This window comes from Chelonoidis abingdonii, chromosome 20 (assembly GCF_003597395.2).
Source record: "Chelonoidis abingdonii isolate Lonesome George chromosome 20, CheloAbing_2.0, whole genome shotgun sequence".
Taxonomy (NCBI): Eukaryota; Metazoa; Chordata; order Testudines; family Testudinidae; genus Chelonoidis; species Chelonoidis abingdonii.
In genome coordinates, this window is record NC_133788.1 from 19833221 (window position 1) to 19860427 (window position 27207).

At 40.7% G+C, this 27207-nt stretch overlaps 1 protein-coding gene across 1 annotated transcript in view; it reads right to left on the reverse strand.

Annotated features, from left to right (window-relative positions):
* Positions 1 to 27207, reverse strand: part of PPM1E (protein phosphatase, Mg2+/Mn2+ dependent 1E) — a 111555-nt gene that overhangs the window by 17640 nt on the left and 66708 nt on the right. Inside the window, exon 2 of the mRNA XM_032784964.2 lies at positions 2271 to 2389. Coding sequence (XP_032640855.1) covers positions 2271 to 2389 — 119 coding nt within the window. The remainder of the gene's footprint in view (positions 1 to 2270; positions 2390 to 27207) is intronic.

Here is a 27207-nt window from a genome sequence, read left to right on the forward strand (position 1 = left end):
GCTGAGCATGTGTTCCAAACCGAATGAAGGACTCCTGTCAACTCATTCTATGGAATGTTATCCATCTTAATTAGCATCCTAGCAGGCTCTCCAAAGGAATGTAGTCAGCAGAATCCTGAGTGAGTTAGAATTTGTGACCTTGAGCAGACTGATGGGAAAGTCTTGCTGTACAATAAGTACAAACAGAGAAAAAGAAAATTCCTCTTGTTTTTAACATCAAACATTTTTTGTACGACAGTCACTGAAACCCAAGAAACTGCAAATCTTTTGTAAAAATAATTACCAGCTGAAATTTAGAGTGAAATTCATTCCTTCCCACACAAAGCTGGCTTAAGGCAGATGGATTTCACCCTGCCAATATGTGCACAGGCAAGAAATTCAGGGCCACTGAATCCAACCCTGGGCTACTTGGGGCTGGTTTGAAGACCCTTTTTGAAGCACACAGGAGCGTATAGATACCCCTCACTTGCATGGCCACTCAGTCTAATTTCTTCTTCTGACAAGAGCCTCTCACTGCAGAAAGTAAGTAGTAACATAGATGTTGTGTGAGATAGTCTGCATCCAAATTTATTTCACCTCAAGCAAATACAGTGGTAGCCACTCCAGTGCACCATGTGAAATTTTCTGGGGTATCACAATATAGATAATACAGTGTCTATTATGTGTCTAAGTATGTGTAGTGTCTGCATATGTGAAGACTTAACAGTTCAGCCATATTATAAAACAAGGTATTTGAAAAACAGCCAAACGCCTGAGTTCATCTTTTTTCCCCATCTAGAAGCATACAGAGAGCAGCGGTTTCTGATGGCAGTAGATTTTTCAGATAGGTTGTTAAAAATGTATCTGTAATTGTAAAGTCTGTAATTAGATCCTGATACTCATTTGCAATCTTAAAGTGTTTATTTTAAAGCTTTGCAATTCACTTTTTAATACCGGTTGCTCACATTTTGCTTTTAGAATTGTCACTATGGTAACATGAAAACAGATAAAGGAACATCCTGATGCTAAATATATACCTCTTCCCCTCTACTGCCCTCCATACGTCTGTCTCCTTTGTTCCTTCCCATCATCTCACCTCTGGTGGTGCGAGAACCTTCTCTTCTACAACTCCTTGTGTCAGGGACAACTTTCCTTTGTCTCCAGGACTCCATCTCTTAAAATCTCACTTAAAAACACATCTTTTCTCCTTTTATGCCCCTAAATGTTTTCTGCCACCGCTAAGGAAGTATTGATTAGAATAGAGAGGTTTTATTACCTCTGCATTCAGCACTGGTGTGACTGCTCCTGGAATATTGTATCTAGTTGTGTTGTCCACACTTCCAGAAGGATGTTGAAAAATCGGACTCAGAGAAGAGCCACAGGACCAGTGGTTCTCAAACTATTGTACTGGTGACCCGTTTCACATAGCAAGCCTCTGAGTGCAACCCCCCTTATAAATTAAAAACACTTGTTTATATGTTTAACATCATTATAAATGCTGGCGGCAAAGCAGGGTTTTGGTGTGGAGGCTGACAGCTTGCGCCTTCCCATGTAATAACCTCGCAACCCCAGTTTGAGAACCCCTGCACAAGACTGATTAAAGGATTGGAAAACGTGCCTTATAGTGAGGGACTCAAGGAGCTCAATTTATTTCCTTATCAAAAAGAAGACTGAGGGGTAGCTTGATCACAGTCTACAAATACTGTACCTACATGGGGAACAGACATTTTATAACAGAGAGTTCCTCAATATAGCAGACAAAGGTCTAAGATGATCCAGTGGCTGGAAGCAAGACAAAATCAGACTGTAAATAAGGTACAAATTTTTAACAGAGTAATTAACCAATGGAACAACTTAGAAAGGGACTGTGGTGGATTCTCCATTACTGGAAATTTTTACATCAAGACTGGTTGTTTCTCTGGTGAGATGAGATATGCTCTAGTGAACACAGCTATTGACTTGAAGTAGGAATTAATTCAGGAAAGTCCTATGTTCTCTTTATGCAGGGGATCACAAAGGTTCCTTCTGACTGAGGACATGTCACCTTCCCCCCAGAATTGCTGCTTGGCTTGTATTGAGCATGCTCAGTAACTTCTGCTGAAGCCACTGCCCTCACTCTGCCTCGCAACTAGTGGCAGGTATGGGTCATCTCTGCCTTCTGGACTTAAAAATGTATGAATTATCTCTGAAAGTGAAACTGTACTGCTTTACTCTGCAAAGTTTGCTGGGACACAGTTTATATAAAAGATTGTATCATAATGAAGTATGGTATAATGCATATAGGCACTTACGTATGATGCCTTCTGTACTGTCCACATGCTTTGGTAAGTAGTGCACTGAAAGATCACTCTGAAGGACTTCATCTGATGTTGCTCTGGCTAAAGCAGCAGCCAAAAATGAAGGGCAATTACTGAAAAAGAAACACACAGGAAAGATATTTTTCAAACTGATATTTTCAAACTGGCAAGCAGCATAATGCAGAACACTTACATTTGTAAAGTAACACCTACAATTGAAGGTTCTCCAATATTTTTGTGAGAGTACAGCAGATTCTTTTTTGATAGGTAGCACTGCTCTTCTGCAGCCTGAGGACCCTTCTGTGGATTTTAGTAGGCTTAAATTTCACTTCCAAGGGCCCTTCTTGAAAGCCTTTATGCCTCATTTTGCACCTTTAATTTACTCTTCAAAACTAGGGCTTTGAGCACACATGAGAGCTTATGAATCACACTACATTTACTCTATTTGCATTTACAAACCTGAGCTGAAACCTATCCTGTCCAGTTTCTCAGTCTCTGCTCTTGATTCAGATTCTCAAAGGGCAGGGAGTTTGGAAACAGAGACCTCCAGTTGCTCCTGTTAAACAGTAGGAGTAACATTTGCACAGCTAGCTAAATCAGTTTTTAACACATCTTCCAGTAACCAGCAGGGACCAGGTCTCACTTGTTTAAAAATGAGTTTAGTCTAGATTCCTCACTACATAGGCTAGGATAAAATATAGCTCCTGAATCTGATTCTACCACAGTTTGTCTTATCCAGAATGACTGGCTGAACTATGTTAGGTTTCAGAGTAGCAGCCGTGTTAGTCTGTATCCGCAAAAAGAACAGGAGTACTTGTGGCACTTAGAGACTAACAAATTTATTTGAGCATAAGCTTTTGTGGGCTACATCAGATGAAGTGGGCTGTAGCCCACAAAAGCTTATGCTCAGATAAATTTGTTAGTCTCTAAGGTGCCACAAGTACTCCTGTTCTTTGAACTATGTTAGAAACCATTTTAGCTGGCATCATATGTTTATGTACAATTTCTTAATCCATGTCCTGTATGGACAGAGCATTAATCTCTGTCTATGAAGATGTTTTTCTTTTCACCATAAAACATTTTCTGTATGTTCAATCAAAGGACTGAGGGAATTATCTGACTAGTAATTAAACAGATGGGCAATGTCAATCCAGAAACGTCAGCACCCAGACCTGAGAAATCCAAGCATGAGGCGTTCCTCGTAGTTCTAATTTTGAGCATAATCTCCTAGTTTTAACTATAATAAAATTCAGATTTGAAAATGTATTATTTTCAAAATCATAACTGCACATTGCCTGAAACTACGTAAATAAAACCACAGAGAATTAGACCTGGTCTACACTACGCGTTTAAACCGATTTTAGCAGCGTTAAACCGATTTAACGCTGTACCTGTCCACACAACAAGGTCCTTTATATCGATACAAAGGGCTTTTTAAATCGGTTTCTGTACTCCTCCCCGACAAGAGGAGTAGCGCTAAAATCGGTATTACCATATCGGATTAGGTTTAGTGTGGCCGCAAATTGACGGTATTGGCCTCCGGGCGGTATCCCACAGTGCACCATTGTGACCGCTCTGGACAGCAATCTCAAGCTCTGAGTGTATCCTGGCCAGGTACATAGAGAAAAGCCCCACGAACATTTTGAAATTTCACTTTCACTGTTTGGCCAGCGTGGAGCTCTGAGTCAGCATGAGTAGACCACAGTAGACTCATTCAGCACGGGTAACAAGCAGTCTCCTGAGAATCGAAAAGAGCTCCAACATGACCGCAACGGGAGGTACTAGAATCTGATCGCTATATAGGGAGAGGATTCTGTGCTAACAGAACTCCATTCCAAAAGACGAAATGAAAAAATATTGAAAAAGTTTCCAAGGCTATGATGGGGGAAAGGCCACACCAAAGGGACTTCAGTGCAGTGCAGAAGTGATAAGTTAAGCAGCTCAGACAAGCCTACCAGAAACCAAAGAGAGCAAACGGAAGGTCCAGGGCAAGACCGAAAACATGCCGCGTCTTGACGCTGAGTCTGCATGCAATTCTAGGGGGGTCGCACCCTAACCCCTCCCTGTCCGTGGATTCCGAGGTGGGGTTGGTAAACTCACAAGCTGGAGGATTCTGAAACGGGGAAGATGAAGAGGGACGAGCTTCCAGAGCAGCACACAGGACTCTGTTAGCCCCAACAGCCAGGAGCTTTTTCTCACCCAGATGGAACTACCCCTCCAGGCCCTCCCAAGCCACTACGCCCAGACAGTGAAGCCATGAGCAGAGTGTCCTTTGGTAAATGTAAAACATGGTTTCAAAAAGGAAGCGTATAATGATGATTTGCCCTGAGGACCGTGGTGCATTGCGGCCAGTACAGTTATTGGAAAAGTTTGTTAACATGTCTGGGGATGGAGAGAAATGCTCCGGGAACATCTCCTATGAAGTGCTCCTGGAGGTACTCCAAAGAGCCTTTGCAGAAGTTTCTGGGCATATGGATAGCATTATTCGTCCACCTCTGGTTAGTTAACACTTTCCGCCTGCATGTAGCAGTAATTGGGGTATCATTGCAGATCAGCATAGCTGGGTAGTCCGGTGATTGCTGGCATTCAAGAAACGCATCCGTGTCTTTATTCCCACTTGTTTATCCTCAGGAGAGTGACATCGTCTTTCGCATGGTAACCTGGTTGAAAAGTCAGGCAATTCGTAAAGTAAGGGGACAGAGATGGCCATTCCTACTGGGGCTGTTGCCTGTTCTTAAAGAAATCCTTCCTTTCATGTAGCCAAGCAGGGGGAGGGAATAGCGCTGAGCTTTTTCGCGCGTTTGGCTATCACGGCTTCCCTGCTACCGAGCCATGCGGGTGGGGGGAGAGGAAAGGGGGGTTCATTAGCAGTGACTCTCATGATACCAGCCATGGGATGAGGGGAGGGGTAAAGCGATCATCCCACAGAATTGGAGGGGGGTGGGCTTCTGCTGCTGCATGTTAACAGGAAAAGAACATCACTGAACAGGATTTGCTTGCTATTTTGGGAAGGAAGGCACTGTGGTATATGAAGGCTGCAGAAGCTGAAAAGACAATGGCTTACCATGGCTGCATGAAGCTGAATTCTGATGCCTGGGCCTGCGTCTGTGAGATCTGTAACACCAGAGCCGCAGGCACTCAATATTAAGATCCAAAATGTGACCTAGTAGGAAACACATGTGCTATGTAAGGTGAATAGTGTGGTTCACTGTGAAAGAGATAACACCATTGTTCTGTAAAATGTACTTTTAAAATACTTCTCTCCCTTTTTCCCCTCCTCATGCAGCTGCACATTCTTCAAGTCTCCCTACTCCATCCGCAAAGAGTAGGCAGAGGAAAAAACGACGCGAGACGAAATGTTCTCGGGAATCTGGAAGTGACCGCGCAATGAAAGAGCTCATCTGAATGGAGTGGAAGGACGGTGGTATCAAGTTACAGGAGAGTGCCAGTGAACATGACGACAGGAGGACCAATGTGAGGATGAGGAAGGGACGCTCGAGATGAGAGTGTGCAGCAGGAAGATCAGGATGTAGGTCAGAAGATCAGCGGTGGCGGCGATGCAACGCTGGAGCTGCTGCGTGATAAACTGATATCCTCCGACGTCTGGTGGAGCTTCAGGAAGAGCGACGGGGTCACAGACTGCCGCTGCAGCCCTGTGTAACCACCCTCACCAAATTCCATATCTTCCTCACCCAGACGTGTAAGAACGCGTGGGGGAAGGCTTCATGCACCCGCCACTCCACCCTGTGGAGATCCAACACAAAAGGCTGTCATTACATTAAATTTTTAGAGCCTTTCCTTCCCTCCTATCCTCGCCTCCAACCACCCCGGGTATTCTTGCATTCTCTCCTCTTTATGAATGACTTTTTAAATCAAGAATACATAGACTTTAAAACGATAGACTTATTTCCTTAAGCAAGCTGTATTGCAAGCAGGAGGGTGGGTTGCTTACAGGGAATGAGTCAACAGGGAGGTGTTCATCAAGGGGAAACAAACAACAGTTGTACTCCCTACCCTGGCCCGTGATAAAGCTCTTTCAAAAGCTTCATCTGATGCGCACCACTTGCGGTGTGCATTTTACATCGCCCTGGTGCCTGGCTGCGTGTAACAGCGCCAGGTGATTGCCTCACCTCCACTACCGCCATAAAGGTCTCCCCCGACTCACAGGATTGTGGAGCGCACCAGCGAAGCAGCAATAACATGGGGACATTGTCTTGGTGAGGTCTGACCAAGGGTCAGGTATGTGCGCCAGCACGCCTTTAACGCGGCCAAATGCGCAGCATTCTAGCCACCATCTGCCACTTGCTCACGCTTGTAGCAGTGTGAACCTTTGACGCACTGGTCAGCGCTACCTGTGTATGGCTCATGAGCCATGGCATCAAGGGATAGATGGGTCTCCCAGGATAACTACAGGCTTTCAACATCCCCAACTGTTATTTTCTGGTCTGGGAAGTATTCCCTTGCTGGCAGCGTTTAAAGAGACAGAGTAGTGTTCCTGAGACGCAAGCGCTGAACTTCCTGCCATCCCACGTGGATGTTGGTGAAACGTCCTTGTGATCCACAGATGCTTGCAGCACCATTGAAAAGTACCCTTGCGGTTTACTACTGGGTGCGCTGATGCTCGGTGCCAAGATAGGGATATGGGTCCATCTCATCGCCCCCCCCCCACGTAAGGGAATCCATTGCAGCAAAGCCATCCGCTATGACCTGCACGTTTCCCAGAGTCACAACCTTTCGTAGCACCAGCTTAATGATTGCTTTGGGTACTTGCACACAGCAGCGCCCACAAGTAGAGTTTTCCCACTCCAAATTGATTCCCGCTGACCGATTAGCTGTCTGGCGTTGCAAGCTTCCAGAGGCTTGCCACTCACTTCTCAACTGTGAGGGCTGCTCTCATCTTGGTACTACGGCGTTTCAGGCAGGGGAAAGCAAGTCACAAAGTTCCATGAAAGTGCTCTATAACATGCGAAAGTTTCGCAGCCACTGCGAATTGTCCCACCCTACAACTATGCCGGTCCACCAGTCTGTGCTGTTTCCGGGCCAAAATTGGGAAGGATCACTGGCAGACTGCCCCATGTTACCAGCAGGATCTCCAAAGCGCGCGGGCCGCGCAGTTTGGAGAGAATTCTGTGTCCATCTATGTGTCCGTCGCCAGGGGCAGGCCTGCAGTAGGGCCACCCGGGCTCACTCCTCACCTAGCTTTTGCAGGGTGTCTAGGCGGTTCAGCATAGACTGCACGAGAATGCGCGAGGTGTTTACAACATCCACGATTGCGATATTGATCTGAGCAAGGTCCATGCTTGCTGTGCTATGGCGTCTGCACAGTTCACCCAGGAAAAAAGGGCGTGAAACGGTTGTCTGCTGCTTTCAGGGAGGGAGGGGTGAGGCTGTACCCAGAACCACCTGCGACAATGATTTTTGCCCCATCAGGCACTGGGATCTCAACCCAGAATTCCAAGGGGCAAGGGAGACAGCAGGAACTATGGGATAGCTACAGGATAGCTACCCACAGTGCAATGCTCCAGAAAATCGACGCTAGCCTCGGACCATGGACGCACACCGCCGAATTAATGTGCCTAGTGTGGCCGCGTGCACTCGACTTTATACAATCTGTTTTACAAAACCAGTTTATGTAAAATCAGAATAATCCCGTAGTGTAGACGTACCCTTAAAAAACTAACCTCTAACTGAGAAGGGATTGAGAGAAACTTGTCCTATGGCAAACTATCCTATCATTGTCTACTACAGAGTTTCTTACACCTTTCTCTGAAGTATCTGATACTGGCCACTGTCAGAGACAAGATATTGGACTAGATGGACTCAGGGATGAGATGCCCATACCTTGTTTCTATCCTATGCACCAGATATGGATTTTGATAGACATGTCTCTTGAGATCTGAGGCAGTACTCCGATGTACTCACATTTGGACTGCTGCCAACCAAAGAAAACCAATGCTGTTCTAAACTGACCCAATGGTAGCTTAGTTAATGTGGACTGAATTCCACAAAAGACTTCAGTCAAACCCATTTTGCTGAGTCTCTTTGAAAATCCACTTTAGCACAATGCTTTCTGATATCATATTTGACAATGAACACCATTACAAATGGTAGATTTAGAATAAGATATGAGATTTGCACAAAGCTAAATCTTCCATTTATTTTAATAAATGGTATTTAATGTTTACATAAAGTTACTTAAACATAGGATTAGAAATAAATACCAGCTTTCCCCAAAAGATACATTGAGGCACCTTCTGTCTCCAAGTTACTCAGAAAGCCACACTAATTCTGATGTTACAACATCAGTAAGAGTCATTCCTCGAATTAGCAGTTGAGCATTCTACCCATACAGCTACTCCCAAACCTCAGCAATATGTACGCTAATGAAGCATGACTACATGAGAATATTAACTATCTTAGGGTCCCAGCACAAGACAAGAACTCAGATCCCATTTATATACAGCAATACCTTTTGGAAATGTACAGGAATCAGCAAGAAGGAAAAGCTCTGTAACTTCATTTATTTCTAGTGCATGTAGAAATTGATTCTCCAGATAGCTTTGTTTGTCTTTAGATCACGAGGGATGTTTTTTGTCACTTCTATTATTAACTCCTACACACTGTGACAAAGTTCCTCCTCTACCTTGATGGGTCCTGCGCTTATTGGCAGATTTGCTCACCTCAGTGATCTTCCCCACAGTCTGGATCAGCTCCTCCTGTGTCTGATCAGGAGTTGGGAGGTTTGGGGGGAACCCGGGCCCGCCCTCTACTCCGGGTTCCAGCCCAGGGCCCTGTGGATTGCAGCTGTCTATAGTGCCTCTTGTAACAGCTGCATGACAGCTACAACTTCCTGGGTTACTTCCCCATGGCCTCCTCCAAACACCTTCTTTATCCTCACCACAGGACCTTCCTCCTGGTGTCTGATAATGCTTGTACTCTTTAGTCCTCCAGCAGCACACCCTCTCACTCTCAGCTCGTGTCTCTTGCTCCTAGCTCCTCACACGCACTTCCTCTCCTCTGGCTCCTCCCTGCCTGACTGGAGTGAGCTCCTACAGAAAACTACTCATCCAGTGACCAGTATATTTGCCCTCTACCAACTCCTGTACCCCACTGGTTTGGGTCTGTCACAACATCCAAAAAGCATTGTAGGTTACTAGTCATATTTTAAGCAGTTTTCATGTTACAAGAGAAACAAGAATATGATGACTTGTGAGCTAAAAGAATTACAAACAATTTTGTAATCAGAGCCAGCAACAATGTTAGGATCTCTGTCTGAAGATAGTTTGAAGCAGAAATGTACAAACATAATTTTGCCTAGTCAGAACCTACACAAACCTCAGCAAAAGCAAGAAAGCTTATGCTGTACATGTGTTTCTGAACACAACAAATCTCTCAAACAGAGCTCACTTTACAAAGGAATGGAATATGAGTTTGTTTCCCAACCCTAACTCTTCCTCCTTGCAGTACCAATGTGGGAGAGCTATGGTTCCCATCACTCACAAACAATCCCTCAGGACAGTTAAAGAGCAGCACTGATGGACATCAAATGGAGAGTCCTGCTGAGAAGATGCCAGGTACAATAAAGATCCTCAAGGACATAAAAAGCTCGGGCAAAAATACAGTAGGATTCTTGTTTCAATGGGGACCCTACGTAAGGGGAAAATAAACACCCTGTCATTAGCATTCACACATAAATAATTGGTTTATTATTTTACCCTGTAATGGCATGTTATAAGAAGTGAGGTGTATTAGAATGCATAGAGGTAAGTGGCTGGTCAGAGCCTTTGCCAGCAGGCTTGCCAGTAGCTAGCTACATGTCCTCGCACAATACAAATGTGATGCCTGCAGTCTGGAACTGGAGCTCTTTATCTAAACAAGGCATACATTTCCATTACAATGCCAAACCTACACAAAAGCCACTAAATGTGTTATTAGACAAATTAGAGGTTTTTAAGTACATCCTTCCTGATTCTTTGGCAGTGTGGGTGTCTGTACAACACCCACAGTTGCATTTCAACAATCTTGGGATAACTCTGCTAAGGTAATAAGCAAGCATGAATGTGGGCAGCCTCCATCAATTAAGTTTGAGAGAAACAGTCTGAAGTAGGCTTAACTCAGCCCACATACTATAATGACACTTGCTTACCACGCACCTCTGCTTCTTGCCAATAGCACTGGAGCGATGAATTTCCAAACATTTCCCCTCAGTTATTTATCTGTGTTCTAAATCTAATATAAAATCCTCATCTAAAAATGGGAAAGGCAGATTTAACACTGTACTGTATAAAAGGCATCACAGAGCGTAGACTCGCTTGTTTATCAATTCTGATGGACAAGATAGAGAGAACCAATCTGAGAACAGCTTTCCTTTGTACAGCTGGTTATTCTCTGTTCCACCAGTAACAGACTGCCACAGAATTAATTGACTTTGACATTTGTACATCACAAAGCTTCTTATGGAGCCTTTTTAGGACTATGCACTGCAAGCAGTGAAGTGACCAGTTGGAGGTGTGTGTGTTCTTGATTAGTACAACAGAACAATTTCTGCTGCTTCTGGCAATGGACCTTAGTTGGATTGCTTCTCCCCTACAATGTCAAGAATAACAGACTAAACAGGAGGTGGGGATGCCTCTTTGGAATAGATTTTGAATTCAGTTACACTACAATAAGTCCAGAATATCACCATTTACTTCAGTGGTGTTACTCTGGATTTATCCCAGTGTAACTGAGATCAGAATCAAGTTCAGTACTTTTGCTTTTATCACAAAGAATGACTATTCAATAGAGAGCTTGCAGTACCACTTAACTCAGGAAAATGATCATCCACAAAGACTAGTACTTGAATTGTAACATTCCATCCCACTAGATACTCCTAGTCTATCCTCACCTCTCCCTGTACGTAGAACAGGGATAGAAATGATGCATTAGATCAGTAGTTCTCAAACTTTTGTACTGGTGACCCTTTTCACATAGCAAGCCTCTGAGTGCGCCTCCCTCCCTTATAAATATATAAACAAGTGTTTTTAATTTAACATCATTATAAATGCTGGAGGCAAAGTGGGGTTTGAGGTACAGGCTGACAGCTCAAGACCCCCCCAGTAATAACCTCGCGACACCCTGAGGAGTCCCGAACCCCAGTTTGAGGACCCCTGCATTAGATTCTTGGGTGCAATGCAGGTGCTTTGCACTGCACATCTGTGCCAAAGGATTCCCTCCATCTCAGGAGATTATGCACTGGCTGGTTGAAAGTAAAACATTTGGCCAAATATTATCAATCTCCAAATTATGGCAAATAAATTGAAACAGGGAGAATATGATCCAGCAGTGTAGCAAAGGCTGGGCATTAGGATTCCTGTGTTTATTCATTCCTAGCCATGAGAATAACTCAGCATGTGACCTTGGACAAGTCACCTCTCAGTCCTTCAACTTCCTCATCCATAAAGGAGGAGAATAATACTTAATATATCTCTTGGGCATTGTGGGGAGATTAATTAAATGTTTGTAAAGCAATTTGAGATTTCTAGATAAAGACACTATTGAAGTGCAAAGTATTGTTAGTCTAATGGAAGAGATTTTCGATGAAGCCAAGATTTATGGACCTTTCATGTTTTCTTTTTTGTTCTGTCTTCCCTGCTCTCGAACATCATGCCAGAAACACTGAAGTGGCAAGCCACACAAGGCACATTTTGTCTTTTTGATGTGCATAACCAACATATGGGCATAACCAATTGCATCCTTCCATCATATTTCAAGTAAATAGGTTTTTTGAAAGCTCAAGCTTCTCAAAGAAAAAAAATGTGAGACTAAGAAAAGATCAAGTTCTTACTTCAAGCCCAGCAACGCTGAGTTCAGCTGGAAGTGGCTTCTACAGCATCAGATACGGCATTGCTGATTAAAAGGCTAGGAAAGAACAACAACATTACAAGCAAAGGGGGTCCTCACCTCCTCCTTCCTCATCACCAGTCAAAATATGTAAATTAAGTGACACCAGTCTCAGGAGGGTCCTTGTGCTATCATCATTTGATTCTGGTATTATTGATGCAAATAAGACAAAAAATGGGGTAAGGTACTCTTGTGGCCTTCAGAGATCACAACATTCAGTGAGTCACACCACACACTGTAGAGCTAATAGAAATATTCGAAAATATCGTCTTTGCTTTAGTTCTCCCATGACTTATCTGAAAATGTCTCTGTCTGCTATGGTACAGAATGAACCCATAAAACTACCAGCCAAGCAAAGTAAAGTATTGTAGGTAGTTAAGTATGGGAATCTAAGACTAAGGATAGGAGCTGAAATAGACTAAATACAGAGCACTCCTGTGAGGACTGTAATGATTTATTGTATCTGTAAAAAATTTTATAGAAATGATTGTATTTGTGAAAAGTTTTATAGGAATGACAAGCTAACTGCACCCTTACCAACAGATAATGTAACACCATGGATGCAATTTGGTGAAAATTCTAGCATTAGTGTAGCCTGTTGCAAGATATTTGCAGGAACTGTATTGTTGCATGACAGGAACAAAATTCATACAGGTCCCCAAAGCATATTTGCGAAACATTCCAATGTCCAGTCAGTATCTCTTGTAGAGTCTGGGAGCTCTTTGGAAAAGTATGTAAGCCATTGTCATGATAAGCTCCTCTGTCACTCATGGCAATAATGACAGAGCAGAGGGAATTCTTTAGGGTGGGAACACCCCCTGCTATTTACACATCCCTCTGCTGCAACAGTCAACTTTTCAATATGTGTTTTAAAGGCCATCTGTAGGCACACTGCACCAGCCAAGGATTTTCTGTTTCTCTCCAAGGTCCAGTGGTTCAGACAGCATTCAGAGAAGGGAAAAAGGAGCAGCATCCCGATAAGCTGCCTGTAGAACCTGAAAGGATTACTGGTGTACCGGAAGCATGGCAATAGAATGTAATTCCCAGCCTCCATGTCACTGTAGATTCTCCTCTCTTTACTCACAAAGCAGTAGCTTCCTCTTGTTAGCACACTGATCTGATCTGACCTGTGTCAGCTTGTGGCTTTTCACAGCAGGTGAAAGCTCTGATGCTTAGTTTAAGCCAGGGGATCCTGAAGAAATGGAGTATATTTTTCTGACGCAGGGAAATGCTGAGCTAGATTTGAGCTACCGCAGTGAGGCAGAAGCAAAACAAATGCATCTTTTAAAAGATTGCATAACCAAGGCTCTGTGCAAAGTCATTTGAACTGACAGTGTTGAAATAGAAAAGATGTTTGATAAATCTGTTTGGGAGAGCTGAAAATGTGCTAGATGAGGAAGCTGCTATCTGTGGACTTCACAGACAATTGTCTAATCAAATTCAAGATGAATCTGTCCTTGCAGTGGCAGTTGTAGGAAAGAGTGATAAAATATACAACCATGACCAAACACTGCACCACTTCTGATTAGTTTATAATACCCATAATGTACGTGCAGACATGTCACAGTAGTATCTGTTAACAGTATATCCTAACCTTTCAGATCACACTATCATATTCTAGCAATATTAAGGGAAACAGATTGTAGTTTATGAAGAGTTCTTTCAGGTCTGAAAATGCATGAAATCCTGTTAACTCATTTTCCTCTGTTCTATGGTCTGGTCTTGTTCCTTAAACTCTATTTAGAACATTTAAGAAGCTGAATTGTCAAGTGCAAATGCAGTAGAAAAAAGGCTATCTGTACTTTGGGAGGTTTTCAATGCTGAAAGAGGCAATGGGAACCTCAAGAAGTGAAGAGGTACACCACCAAATGTCTCATTAGATAATAATGTATTAAGTAACTGCAGTAAGATGACCAGTGTGTATCAGGCTCACTGTAGGAAACCTGTTTATTTTGTAACACTAATACCTTTTGTCATCCCTTACTTCACAAAGCATTCACAAGGGCTATGATCTAGGAAAACATTCTAATGTGTCAGTCAAACGTAGCAAATCAGAATAGAATTGTTTTCACAGGAAGCAAGCTTTGCAAGCTGCTTTTAGATTTTAGGAATTTTGGAGGCAGAGGTGAGAAATAATATAAGGCTTCAACATCCCTGGCAAAAACAACAAAGAGTCCGGTGGCACTTTAAAGACTAACAGATTTATTTGGGCATAAGTTTTTGTGGGTAAAAAAAACCCTTCTTCAGATGCATGGAGTGAAAATTACAGAAATAGGCATAAATATATATTGGCACATGAAGAGAAGGGAGTTACCTTACAAGTGGAGAACCAATGTTGAAGGCCAATTCAGCTGGAGTGGATGTGGTCCACCCCCAGTAATTGATGAGGAGGTGTCAATACCGAGAGAGGGAAAATTGCTTTTGTAGTGAGCTAGACACTCCAAGTCCCTATTCAACCCCAAATTGATGGTGTTAAGTTTGCAAATGAATTGTAGCTCTAAAGTTTCTCTTTGAAGTCTGTTTCTGAAATTTTGTTGTTGCAGAATGGCTACTTTTAAATCTGTTATAGAATGTCCAGGGAGACTGAAGTGTTCTCCTACTGGCTTTTGTATGTTACCATTCCTGATGTCTGATTTGTGTCCATTTATCCTTTTACGTAGAGAATGTCCGGTTTGGCCAATGTACATGGCAGGGGGGATTGCTGACACATGATGGCCTATATCGCATTAGTAGTTGTGCAGGTGAATGAGCCCCTGATGTTGTGGTTGAGTCCTATGATGGTGTCACTAGAGTAGATACGGGGACAGAGAAGGCAACAGGGTCTGTTACAGGGATTGGTTCCTGGGTTAGTGTTTCTATGGTGTGCTGTGTAGTTGCTGGTGAGTATCTGCTTAAGATTAGCAGGGAGTCTGTAAGGAAGGATTGGCCTGCCTCTCAAGGCCTTTGAGAGTAGGGGATCGTTTTCCAGGATAGGTTGTAGATTGTTGATGATGTGCTGGAGAGGTTTCAGCTGGGGGCTGTACGTAATGGCCAGTGGTGTTCTGTTATTTTCCTTGCTGGGCCTGTCATGTAGTGGGTGACTTCTGGGTATCTGTCTTGCTCTGTCAATCTATTTCCTCACTTCCCTGGGTGAGTATTGTAGTTTTAAGAGTGCTTGATAGAGATCTTTTAGGCATTTGTCTCTGTTTGAGGGATTAGAGCAAAAGCAGTTGTATCTTAGGGCTTGGCTATAGACAATGGATTGTGTGATGCATCCTGGATGGAAGCTGGAGGCATGTAGGGAAGTATAGCGATCAGCAGGTTTCCAGTACAGGATGGTGTTTATGTGACCATCTCTTATTCACACTGTAGTGTCCAGGAAGCACCCAGCTTTAGGCTGACAGGTTGGGGTCCTCAACAGTCTCAACTATAGTAGCTCCCAGAAGCAGATTTAAGAATGACACTCTGTCCTGCAACACAGAATATAACAGGAGAAAATATTTGCTGAATGGAAAAACACTGCAGCTTACTGACTGGAAAAAGGAACATGGAAAAATCTCTAAACCCTTCAGAGCTGCATGTAGATGGAGAGGAACAGAAGGCAGGCTGAATTACTGGTGCTGAAGGAATATAATGTAAATCACAAGTGATGGTGTGAAGCTCCTGCTGCATTAGGCTCACATGAGATCTCTCAGTCAGCATGCTCCAGTCTGTAAGAATCATCTTATCAGCAGAAGGATAATCAAAATTAGAGATGGAAAGTTCTGCAGATCTTCAAAACCCTTCACTTGATGGCATTGCCCTTAGCACTATGCAACATTGTTTTCTACGGTATAATTCCTAATGCTTTATCCAATCTAGTTTTAAATAATTCTGTTTTGTTTTAAATAACCCAAGTAATGGAGTTTCCAACAGTTATTTTGAGAGACTATTCCACTGCTAACAGAATTGCTGTTAAGAAATTTCACTTGAAGTTCAGACTAAAACTTTCATTTGCTCAACTTCTCCAAATACGCCCTCTCACTCTTTAGTGATTATACTCTTCCAGTGCTTAACTACTTTTGTAGCCAATGCTTTATCCATTTAAATCAATGGGAGTCTTTCCATTGAATTAAACAGGTCCAAGAACAGGTCTCTATTCCCTCAGTTACTATTGTTGCTCTTTTTTGAATTCCCTTCAATTTGCCTACATCTTTCTGATAATGGAGTTGCAAAGAAGTTGCTCCCCAATCAGCAAAGAGCTGGTGAAATGAGGCATGTCAGAGGAGGGAGTGGGGTTGGATAATCAGTGAGATCTGGCTATTGTCAAGATGCCCATAACCCCTAGTGGGCCATGCACAGCTCAAGGGTATGGTAGAACAACCCTGGGGTCCCTTTTCCTCCATTCCTGCACCGACCGCATCTCACCTGGAATGGAGCTTTAGGCCATATATCTGGAAACGCTTCCATATGCTGAAACAGCAGAACTCATCCTCACTGGGCAAGACGACTAAAGGTTTTGAACGAACCACAGATTGGTCATAACCAATCAGACAATCAGTCCACGATAAATGGAGTCCTGACTAAGGCAGTACAGAGAGAGAAAATAAGGAGCAAAGAAAAGACAGCAGGCACAAAGGCTCCAGTGGCATTTTTCTATTCTTTGGGTTTGCTCGTGTAAGAAGCTTTCCTGCTGCCAGAATCCAGAAAACAATAGACTAGAAGCAAACACCAATGAACTTGTCATCTGGAAATTTGCTTTCAAACCCATAATATATTATAGGCACCTTCTGCACTTGTCTTCAACTGAAGCAAGTTGACTGTGCTTAAAGCTGCTGGGGAAACTGATGTATAAGGTTTAGCTGCTGTAATACCTATGACTTTAACTTCACAAAGTACAATTTCAACTTAACACACAATTCCCAAAGCCACTTTAACTATGCAGTAAATACAGTTCTGTAAAACAGTCATCTAGTTTATTAATTCAGATAAATTGGAATGATCTTATATACAAGTATTCGATGCCATGAACGCATTGTAAATCACAATCTAGAATACTATTACAGCAGCTTTGATTTTAAGTAAGGATTTTGCAAACTGTCTGGTAATAAAATTGTACCTAGGAAATAATTTTAATACAGATGACCTGTTTCTATGATGTGCAGTTCAATGTAATCTTCATATATAGCAATAGTCTATGACATATGTACCTGTAAAATAAACTATAAAAATATTTATTTATAAAAGAAAAAAGTTATATTGGAAAATATATTTTGTTTAAGATTTAATAAAGTCAAACTAGGATAAAATGGAAGAAAATACAGGGCACTGTGACCATTATGTTTATATAGCTTGATAGCCTGTTTTAGTGGAGAGAATAATTTCTATTGTAAAACACCCAAAGTGCTATAATTGAGGTTTTATTTAGTTACTATATTGTAAATTGTAATAAAGACCTTTGCCTGATCTGTTACATTTGCTGCCTGGTGAACAGACCGTACTCTTAGTGGAATTCCCCCAGTGGCGACTGTATTCACTGTTTGTACCTCCCATGTTTTAATTATATAACAACTAGTATACAAACGTAATGAAAAATTCAGAGAAGAATGGAAGGCTTGCCGTGTTATAGGGCTACCCATAACTGATGCTTACATGCCTGGAAGGACCACATTTTGCTTACGTAGTTACAATGACATTTCATGTCACCTCCTGTGTTAGGTTTTAACTGGGGGGAAGAACCCTTTAGTTTTATTTTGTTCAACTTCAAAGGAATAAAACACTTAATAGTAAATGGTGCATTGCTCTGATGAGGTCTCTCACATCTAGTCTAACATTTTTGTATCAGCAAGCCAGCTGCTCCTAGTATTTCAAGCTCAAATTGCCTTTGCCAAACTGTTTTTATCAAAGACTTGCAGCAAATCCCAGGTCAAGTCACATACGCCTAAACAACATCTAATAAATAGTAAAGCTGCCCACACCCAGACAAACTCTCCCCATAGGTACAAACACACAACTATGCCTGAAGTCAGTGGGAGCTACTGAGGCCAGAACCTGGCCAAAACACTAGACAAATTTTGATAAAGTTTGGTGCTGTGTGCGTGTGCATGTGCTCATTGCTCACTAGTTTAATAACTACAAAGAACTTCAATTGAGACAAAAAACGTTCACGGCTATGTGCCTTCATTTTATGCAGATATGACGACTGGTTTACCGACATGTGACTCAGCTCCTAAACTTAACTGGGACTGGGCCACAGCATCTCAGAGTTGTGAAAGAGTTTAATATAGCAGAATTAATATAAATATGTGACAAGTTCTATTCACATTTCTGGTGATACTCAAGGTAACAATATGAAATAATACTTTCTCCTTCTACATTAACACCCTCCAGCTAACGATAGCAAAGTGCTTTACAGACTCTCATTAAACCTCACAACACCTTGTGAAGTAGATAAGTGTTATAGAGAGAGGATGAAGCCTAACATTATTGCAGTAACAGTTGTGGGTATTTAGCATCTGACGTGTCAAACTGGGCACCTAAAAATGGAGACACACAATATTAGTGGACATTTTGCAAATGTAGTCTGTGTGTGATCTTGGCCAAGTCACACAGAAAGAAGAATGTGGCAAAGCCAGAAATAGAACACAATTTCTCATCACGCAGTCCTGTGTTTTAACCATCAGATTATGCTCTCTTGTGACAAACTGGATCACTGCAGGAAATATGGTTGTATGAATGAGGAAAAGCTATATGCTGATAGTGACGCTGACCCCACTGTTACTCTGCCAGTATTTCCAGTCAGTACCATCACCAGTTCTGTCTCCCCCTTACACATCTTCATGCTGTCTCCTATGCCACTCTTATACATGAGAAAACTACCTGATAAAATCCAAATAGCCACTGCTTTATCCTCATCTCTGCTACAATGCCTAAAAAACCCAGCCAAGATCCTGGCTGAACACAAGGCAAGCTGTGGTTCTTCGATTTTCCACTCCCTTCCTCGAACACCGATTATTAATAAAATTCTACCACACATGTAACTAAGCCCATTCTTCACCATATTTGTTTGCATCTATCTTATATACATGTCCCCAGCTCTTTGTCTGTTTGTGTCTTTAGGCTAAGCCAAGGTATTGAGAGCAGAGATGGTCTCTCTTCTGTGTTGGCAGAACACCCAGCGCAGTGGAGTCCCAATCCCAACTGGGCCTCGGAGTGCTACTGTAAAATAAGTATTACTACCTACAACACAGTATTCCATATTTATGTGCAGTCTTTCCTATTCCTCTGATCCTTATATCTGAGAGACCAAATGAATTAATTTTTCAGGTAACTAACTGAAATCCTCAAATTTTATTTCTGCTCTTCCTATCAAATTTTTGAAGGCTGTCCAGAGAGGAAATATACATATTAGAATCTTTAAAAAATTTTTTAGTTAAATAAATAAATAAATAAATAAATTACTCCCAAAATTCTGATGCACAATTTTATCTCATTAGAGTGTGCAATATTTCCCTTTGACGCACTTAACACTAATCCACAGTCCTTTAGGTGACATACAGAAATAGGATACAAATACACCTGTATTCTTTTCTTATTACGGATAATTAGAGCTTTGTGGAGATCTGAAATTCCATTTCATGAGGATTTCTGATTCAGAACAGACCCAAAAATTTCAGAATTCTCCATGAAAGAACATTCCAAAAAAAATTTAATTTTGGTTCAATCTAAATATTTCATTTTGATGGACTGTTTTATTCTATATAACATAAAATTTAAAAGAAAAGTTGTTTTAAAGGGGAAAATAAAAATATTTTGTTCCAAAAATATCAAAATGGGACATTTCAATATTGTCTGAACCTTTCCCCCTTTTTTTCCACCCCAAATTAAATTTCAGTTAAATCAATATAGAAAATGTTTAGATTTTGAGGGAACTGCATTTCCAGAAAGCTCTATTGATAATGTAGCTATTTATATAATGTTTTTGCACTCCACATTGACTGAAAAATTTGCATACATAACATATATAGAATATAGAAAGCCAAAGTAACAATACAAGAGAAATAGAAAATATAACTAAAAATGTACATAACCTGAATCAAAAAGAACTAAGTGGACAATGGTGGGCGTAAATTTCAGCTCAATCCAAAGTTTACAGCCCAGAAAAATACTACAGAAATGCTACTAGGTGGGTTACAGACTTGAACAAGGAGAAAAGCATCACAGAAGGAATTAAATCGTGATTTGGTAATAATTAAGCAAAATTATATAGATTTAAAACAAAAATACAAAGAAACCACAGCACAGAAGCTACATAACGAATGTTGATTTTGAGATCCTGTAAAAAACAATCCTGCTACCATGACTTATCATAGTTGGGTTGGTTAGGGAAGAATTGCATGAAGTTCCAAATAAGAAATGCATGAAGTTCCAAATAAGAAACAAATACCAAGAGGCAGATTATACACAGTATTTTTTTCTTAACTGCTTTATAAAAGGGCAAAAGGCTAAGCCACACCATTGGCCATCCTTCAGTGGCCTAAAAGAAATTTCTTTCCATGGGATCCTAGGCAAGTTCACTGATTTTGAGATGTTTATTAACAGCAGAGATTGGTGGAGCAGTGTAAAGGAACAGAGCAGGGATTGGCAACCTTTCAGAAGTGGTGTGCTGAGTCTTCATTTATTCACTCTAATTTAAGGTTTCGTGTGCCAGTCATACATTTTAACATTTTTAGAAGGTCTCTTTCTATAAGTCTATAACATACAACTAAGCTATTGTTGTATGTAAAGTAAATAAGGTTTAAGAAGCTTAATTTAAAATTAAATTAAAATGCAGAGCCCCCCTGGACCAGTGGCAAGGACCCGGGCAAAGTGAGTGCCACTGAAAATCAGCTCACGTGCTGCCTTTGGCACGCATCCATAGGTTGCCTACCCCTGGAATAGAGCCTAATCATCTGTATGTCTAAGTATGACAATCAAGTTTTTTTGATGAAGTTCTTTGTATGGTAAATTCAGGAAAGAAAATAAACCATTAATGATCTCTAACCTTCCAAAAAATCATTTAACAGAAACAGTGCAGGCAAATATAAGCTCCCTCCAAGACCCAGAGGACTGTTACTGTTACTTCCATTTCTCTGTTAGATTGAGTTAGGGTTCTTATCACAGGGTGTTCAGACAGTTGCCAAAGTGAAGTTCTTGGACGATGCCTCAGTGATGTTGAAATAATGCAAGCTGCTGTCAGGGATAAACCCCAGTAAATTCAAGGAAGAACATCTGATACTTCTCATTATGGAAGATCAGACTACATAAAAATTATGGCAGTGGAGTATTAACTCCAAAAGTCCCAGTGAGTTCACAGAGCCATCACAGTCACAAACCTTTTAGTTAAGTAAGAGAGACAACAGCAACATACCGGCTAGTATGTGTATACCACAGGCCTACTACTAAGTACAGCTAAGAGAGACTCACCTTTAGGTCACGTGGCAAAGACCTGCGTGCACAGTTGACAGTTTTGGGTCCTATCCCCCATGCTCTATGTGTGGTTTCAAGGTAAATTATCATGATGTCTGCACATAAGCGGTCTCAATTTGTGTTCAACACTACCTAAATTCCCTTCTTCCCTGAAACTGTAGAAATTCTCCTGAAGAGTCTCTGAAACCCATCCTTTTTCCTGTTATTGGATCAGGAGCTTAACTCACATTTGTTCTTATGGCATAAGTAACATCTTTTGACATATACGGGACACCAAAGTAGGTAGGCTAAGATTGTAGTAAAAAGTATCAGAGACCACTATCCAGATGGAGACAAGTTATAATAATATATGGAGATACAGCTGTATCTCAGAGAACTGGAAAGGACCCCAAAAGGTCATCGAGTCCAGCCTCTGCTTTCACTAGCAGGACCAAGTACCTTTGCACAGAAGTCCCTCCTTCCCATGGGGAAGAACAAGAGCAGATGGCTGTACAGACAGATGGATCCAAACAGATTTAAGCAGAAAAACAACTTCTCTGCTCCCTAGTAAAGTTATGGAAACATGGAGTACATTGAGGAAGGTTGCTAAACACTCTTGTGTATTATGAAAATAAGCTGTTTCAGTGACCACAAACCATTTATCTCAATTTAACAATTTGTAGTCCTTTATAGACATTAATGGATGATTCATGCTAAAGGGATGTGAACCACAAAGAAAACAAGTTACATAAAACAGCTTCTCCAGGGCTGTTTTATGCAACAGAATGTTTTCTGTATGTTTTCTCTGAAACCTCTTTCTACTTTATCCTCCTAAATTATTCTGGGAGTAGGATAATTTTAGAGATATGAAATTATTTCTCTACTGATTGCCAAACATACCATTTACATTAATACATGCTTATAAACTGCTACATAATAGGCCCACCATGCAGGACACAAGCCTCAAAACTCAAAATGCACCTTTGAGGAGCTGAGAGTGAGCCACTGCGATAAGTTAAATTTCCAGTATGAACTCCAATTATATGACAGTTTCCTTCATTGTATAAATAAGTCCTATCTGCAAAGTTTAGATCTGAATCCAAACTTACCAAAGTTTGGAGCTGTTTGGATCCAAATTTAAATCCTCATATTAAAACAAAGGTAATTCTGCAATACAGAGAAAGGTGAGGTCTAGTTGTCTGATCATAGGAATGGAACCTAGAAACTCTTAAGTTTCAATAGTCTAACACAGATTTCTAAAAGGCTACAGAGGACGTCAAATTCACTATAGCTCAGTCTCCCCATTTGTAAAACTGGGCCCATACCTCCCTCTCTCATTGGATAGTGGAGGAGGAGGGGGAGGAAAGATGGTTTGTGGGGCATCAAGTAATTAGCTCTGTGTAAAATAAGTCTTGAGTATTATTACAAATTAGAAAACTATAAACATATTCTAATTATATAGGTTTTATCGGGCAAATACCATATTATGACACAGTAATTACTCATTCAACTTATTAATTAAGTACGCTTAACTGTTCCCAAAGTACAATGCGTATCAGAATGTGGAAATACCCATGTGTTTGATTGGCAGTTATGTGATGCTTACCCTGTAAATCCACTACTCCTGAATGGGTAATTGCTAAGTAATTAAATGCTCAGTTCCCTTGTAATTAATAAGAGAGAGAGCGTCAAAACTGGAATAATATACCTGAATCACCAATAACTCCAAACGTTGAAAGTTCAATTAATAGGGGACCTGGATCCAAACCACCCCTAGTTTTGATTACACAGGGCAGAAAGTCTGACAAACTACTATTTTTATTTTTCATAAGACACCTACCATCTTGGAATCTAGCACCTTCTCTGCACAATTTTGTAAATGTCTAAATGATTTTTGTATCCTGTAACAAACCTTCTTACCAACTTTGCAGATATAAAATTATCATTACTTAATTAGCATCACACCATTCCAAAGGCATAATGAAAACCATGTATATTCATGCATTCTTGCCCAAGTGATATCCTTCCCTATGGAAAACTAATGCCAACAACAACAATCCTCTGATGGCTAGTTCCCCTACTTGACTGGGGACTATTTAAAAGCTCTCCAGGAAGTTAAAGAGTGTCTTATTGATTTCCCTCTGCTTGGTTCTCAGTCAATATGAAAGCCAGCATGGTTCAATATCTTTATAATAGCTCCATTAGCAAATAAAGGAATCCATCCTTCAATCTCTGTTGCCTTACTGAAAAAACTAATTTAATTTTAAATCTGAATAAAAGCCAACACTAGCTCCAAATTTTATTTACACTGTATAAGGTTTTCTTTAGAAATTATTGATTTTGTCCATACAGAACTCTGAAATGTCTTCTAAATCTGATGAGAAAACCATCTTTCTGTTCTGTTCCGGTGATATTTACACATTCTAACCAAGGAGCACAGAAAATGTCCAGGGTAGAGTTTAACAGCAGCAGCTCAGGATTCCTGAATATGATGATTTCCCTTCTCACCATATTGTGCTAATGAAATACTTTCTAGAAGAGTTCACGTTGTAGCAGAATTTATTAGCGCAGGCAGGCTTTGTCTGATAATTTTTTTGGTGGGAGACAGGGGGAGAAATAACTCTCATTCCATTGACAGACTCATTTTGTTCCATCTGCTCAGAACTGTTTTCCTTTTTTTTTTCCTTAATATTTCTATCTGGGGAAATCTTCTATAGAAAACTCGGGATATTCAAATAAAGTTAACCAAGAAGGAGCATTCATCTGAGTGTCTTTATTACATTTCAAGGTTAATCAGCAAGCACAAGTTGTCTGATTACTAAAGGCAGAGAGAAAACTGCATTGTACTATGTCATGTAACTACCTTGACTTCAAACAAATAAAATTAAATGCTTTTTAACAGGGGTGTGGAGTTCATACCATGATATTCACTGCTCTAGGAGGTCACTGAAACAAACAATTGTAGAAGGATTTAAAAGAGGGTTAAGAGCCCCAGTCTGCAGCACCCACTCAAGCAAGTAGTCCATTGACTTCAGTGGGGTTACACATCAGGACTGTTCCAAGTAATTCTATGTGCATTATAATATTTACGATGTTGCAAAGTAGGGGGAAAAATCTAATTTAAAGCTGTAGACTTGGATTTTCCAATTAGGTAAGGAAGTTAAAAAAACAACTGAAAGACATCTCAGCTATATGGTATAAACGTACTACATATGACTAGGAAGCAATATTTTCTCCTTACTTACCCCCATAAAATATATTTCACTGTTCAAATGTCTGGGTGAATTACAGGATGAGGTTCTTTCCCATAAGTACTGCCAGATGTAGGACAGTAGACCTGCAGTCCGATCCAGTTTGTCAAATTCTGTTTGATAGATTATTTGAAATCATTCAGTTTTCAATTAACGGACTTTCAAAGGCAACATAAAACTAATGTAAAGTTTGAATCAGCAGCAGCAAAGGCATACTACAGCTTTGTAGTAACAACAGATCTTTCTAATTATGTATATTGAAAGATCTAAAAGCCCCTTACAAATATTATTTTAGCCACATAACACTCTCGTCAGGTAAGTAATTATTATCCCCATTTTACAGATCAGTACTGCTGAGATACAGAGGTTAAGTGATGTTCATCAAAGGTCATATATTGATTTCATACAAAGCCAGGAATAAAACTTAAAGAACGGCGATTCAGTGTCCTGCTCTAATCACCAGAAAATACTGCCTCTCTGTACTGTACTGACTTTCCTAAGCATTACATAGAAGATAGCAGTGTTAGTAGTGGAACTGATAAGTCTACAATCTACACAAAATGTTACAACTAAGCGTACAAGTCCATCCAAATAATTTTAACATTGCAAAATGGGGTGAACTAAAGTTGCATTTTCTCAGTCTTACTTCCCCCAAATGACTGACATTTAGGGTTGTCTGTTGATTGCAATACTGATGACACACAAGGCAGCAGAGGGAGTATAAACTCATCGAATATGCTATTGCACTGGGATAAGACCTTGATTAATTCCAAGTGATCATGTACTAACTCCCAGAGTCTATTACAGACTTGCAATGAATATTGGTAGTAAGGTTTTATTATTTACCTTAAATAATAATCAAAATGTTTTAGCTGCTCTTCATATTTAAGTCCTATATGTATTCTGTTCTACTGAGCAACATGATTATTTCAGTCAGTCATTCTTAATAAATAAGACGCCAGTAGTAGTTAAGCTAACTGAACTGAATTATTTATAGTGCTGAGGAACAGAAAGGTAGGTAATATGCATAAGAGCTTTCAGATGGTCTCGTTTGGAAGACACGTCAGCTCCTAGACATTTTTCCACTGGGCAGAAACTGTAAGTATTCAGTTTCCAATCTCAGTCTAAAGGATTTCCTAGAGGGACCAACGCAAAAGATGAGAAAAATGAATACAAATCTTCCCTCATTAATAACCACATTCACAGTTTGAAAGCGTGGCTTGAAAGGGAATAACTATAAAAAAAATACAGCAAAAGTTGATATAAGGAACCCGCACATTTTCAGTACTCCAGTTTCTGCTCTGAGATAATATTTAGCATGTCTACAGCATCTTCTAAAGATCTCAAGCACTTTATAGCATTAAGCATCAATGCTCTCCCTCCTCTGACACCACCCCATTTCCTCTGTGAGGAATTATAGCTATGCACTAACAACTCACCCCAGTGCACATTCAGTGGCAGAGATGGGAACAGAACCCAGGAATCCCAACTCCCACATTCCCGCTCTAATCAGTATGCACTTACGTGTGCCTTTGCCTTTAAAAAGGATCCTTCATGTAATGCTGAAAGAGGAAGTGTGATGATGCCAGGCACAACTCTGTTGCAGTGTGGCAGACTTAGTACTTGAGATGATGCTTTTTGAGACTTCAAAACAGATGCACCATGGAGATGATGGACTTGACTGAGTGTTGGGCAAACATGCCCCTATCAACCTATTCACAGACAGAAACGTGGGGGACACTTCACATCACCCTATTGTCTTGTGGGAGTACACTAATGTGAAATTTGCTACACACGGTCAAACATAATGTGAAGGGAATAGTGCCCAACAATTATTAGAAAGCATTCATGCTTGAATGCTAAACAGAGTAGAATGATAGGTTTACCACAAAATAAACCTAAACCAAACATTTTCCTTTTATATTTCACCTTCCATTTCCTAGGATTTATTTAAGCAGGAATTGCTGCAGCATTTTCCATTTTTGAGGAGGAGAAGAAAGAGGTTAAAAAGCCAAGGGTAAGGAGTAGGTTTAAAATAAAATCGCTTTATGATAGTTAAATCTAGGTGTGATGAGTCTGGAATTCCCATCCATCAGATGTTTGATTGCAAAAACAAACAATAATAGAAAGACTGGTTGCCAAGCAAACTAAAATGACACAGATCTCTTTGTAGTTCTTCCCCCTGCCCTCTTTCTGTTCAGTTAGTTATCATTTTAATTTTGATTTTATCCAGACAGTTGCCTTGAATATTAAATAAGATGTCAGACACTGAATGACAAAATTTGAAAGAAAAAGAATATGAGTTTTGTTTTGTTTATTAAGCATGATTTGTGCCTTCAAGACCCACAGCACCATTTAGCTTGCCTGCAGTGAGCATCTATATATAGATCTTT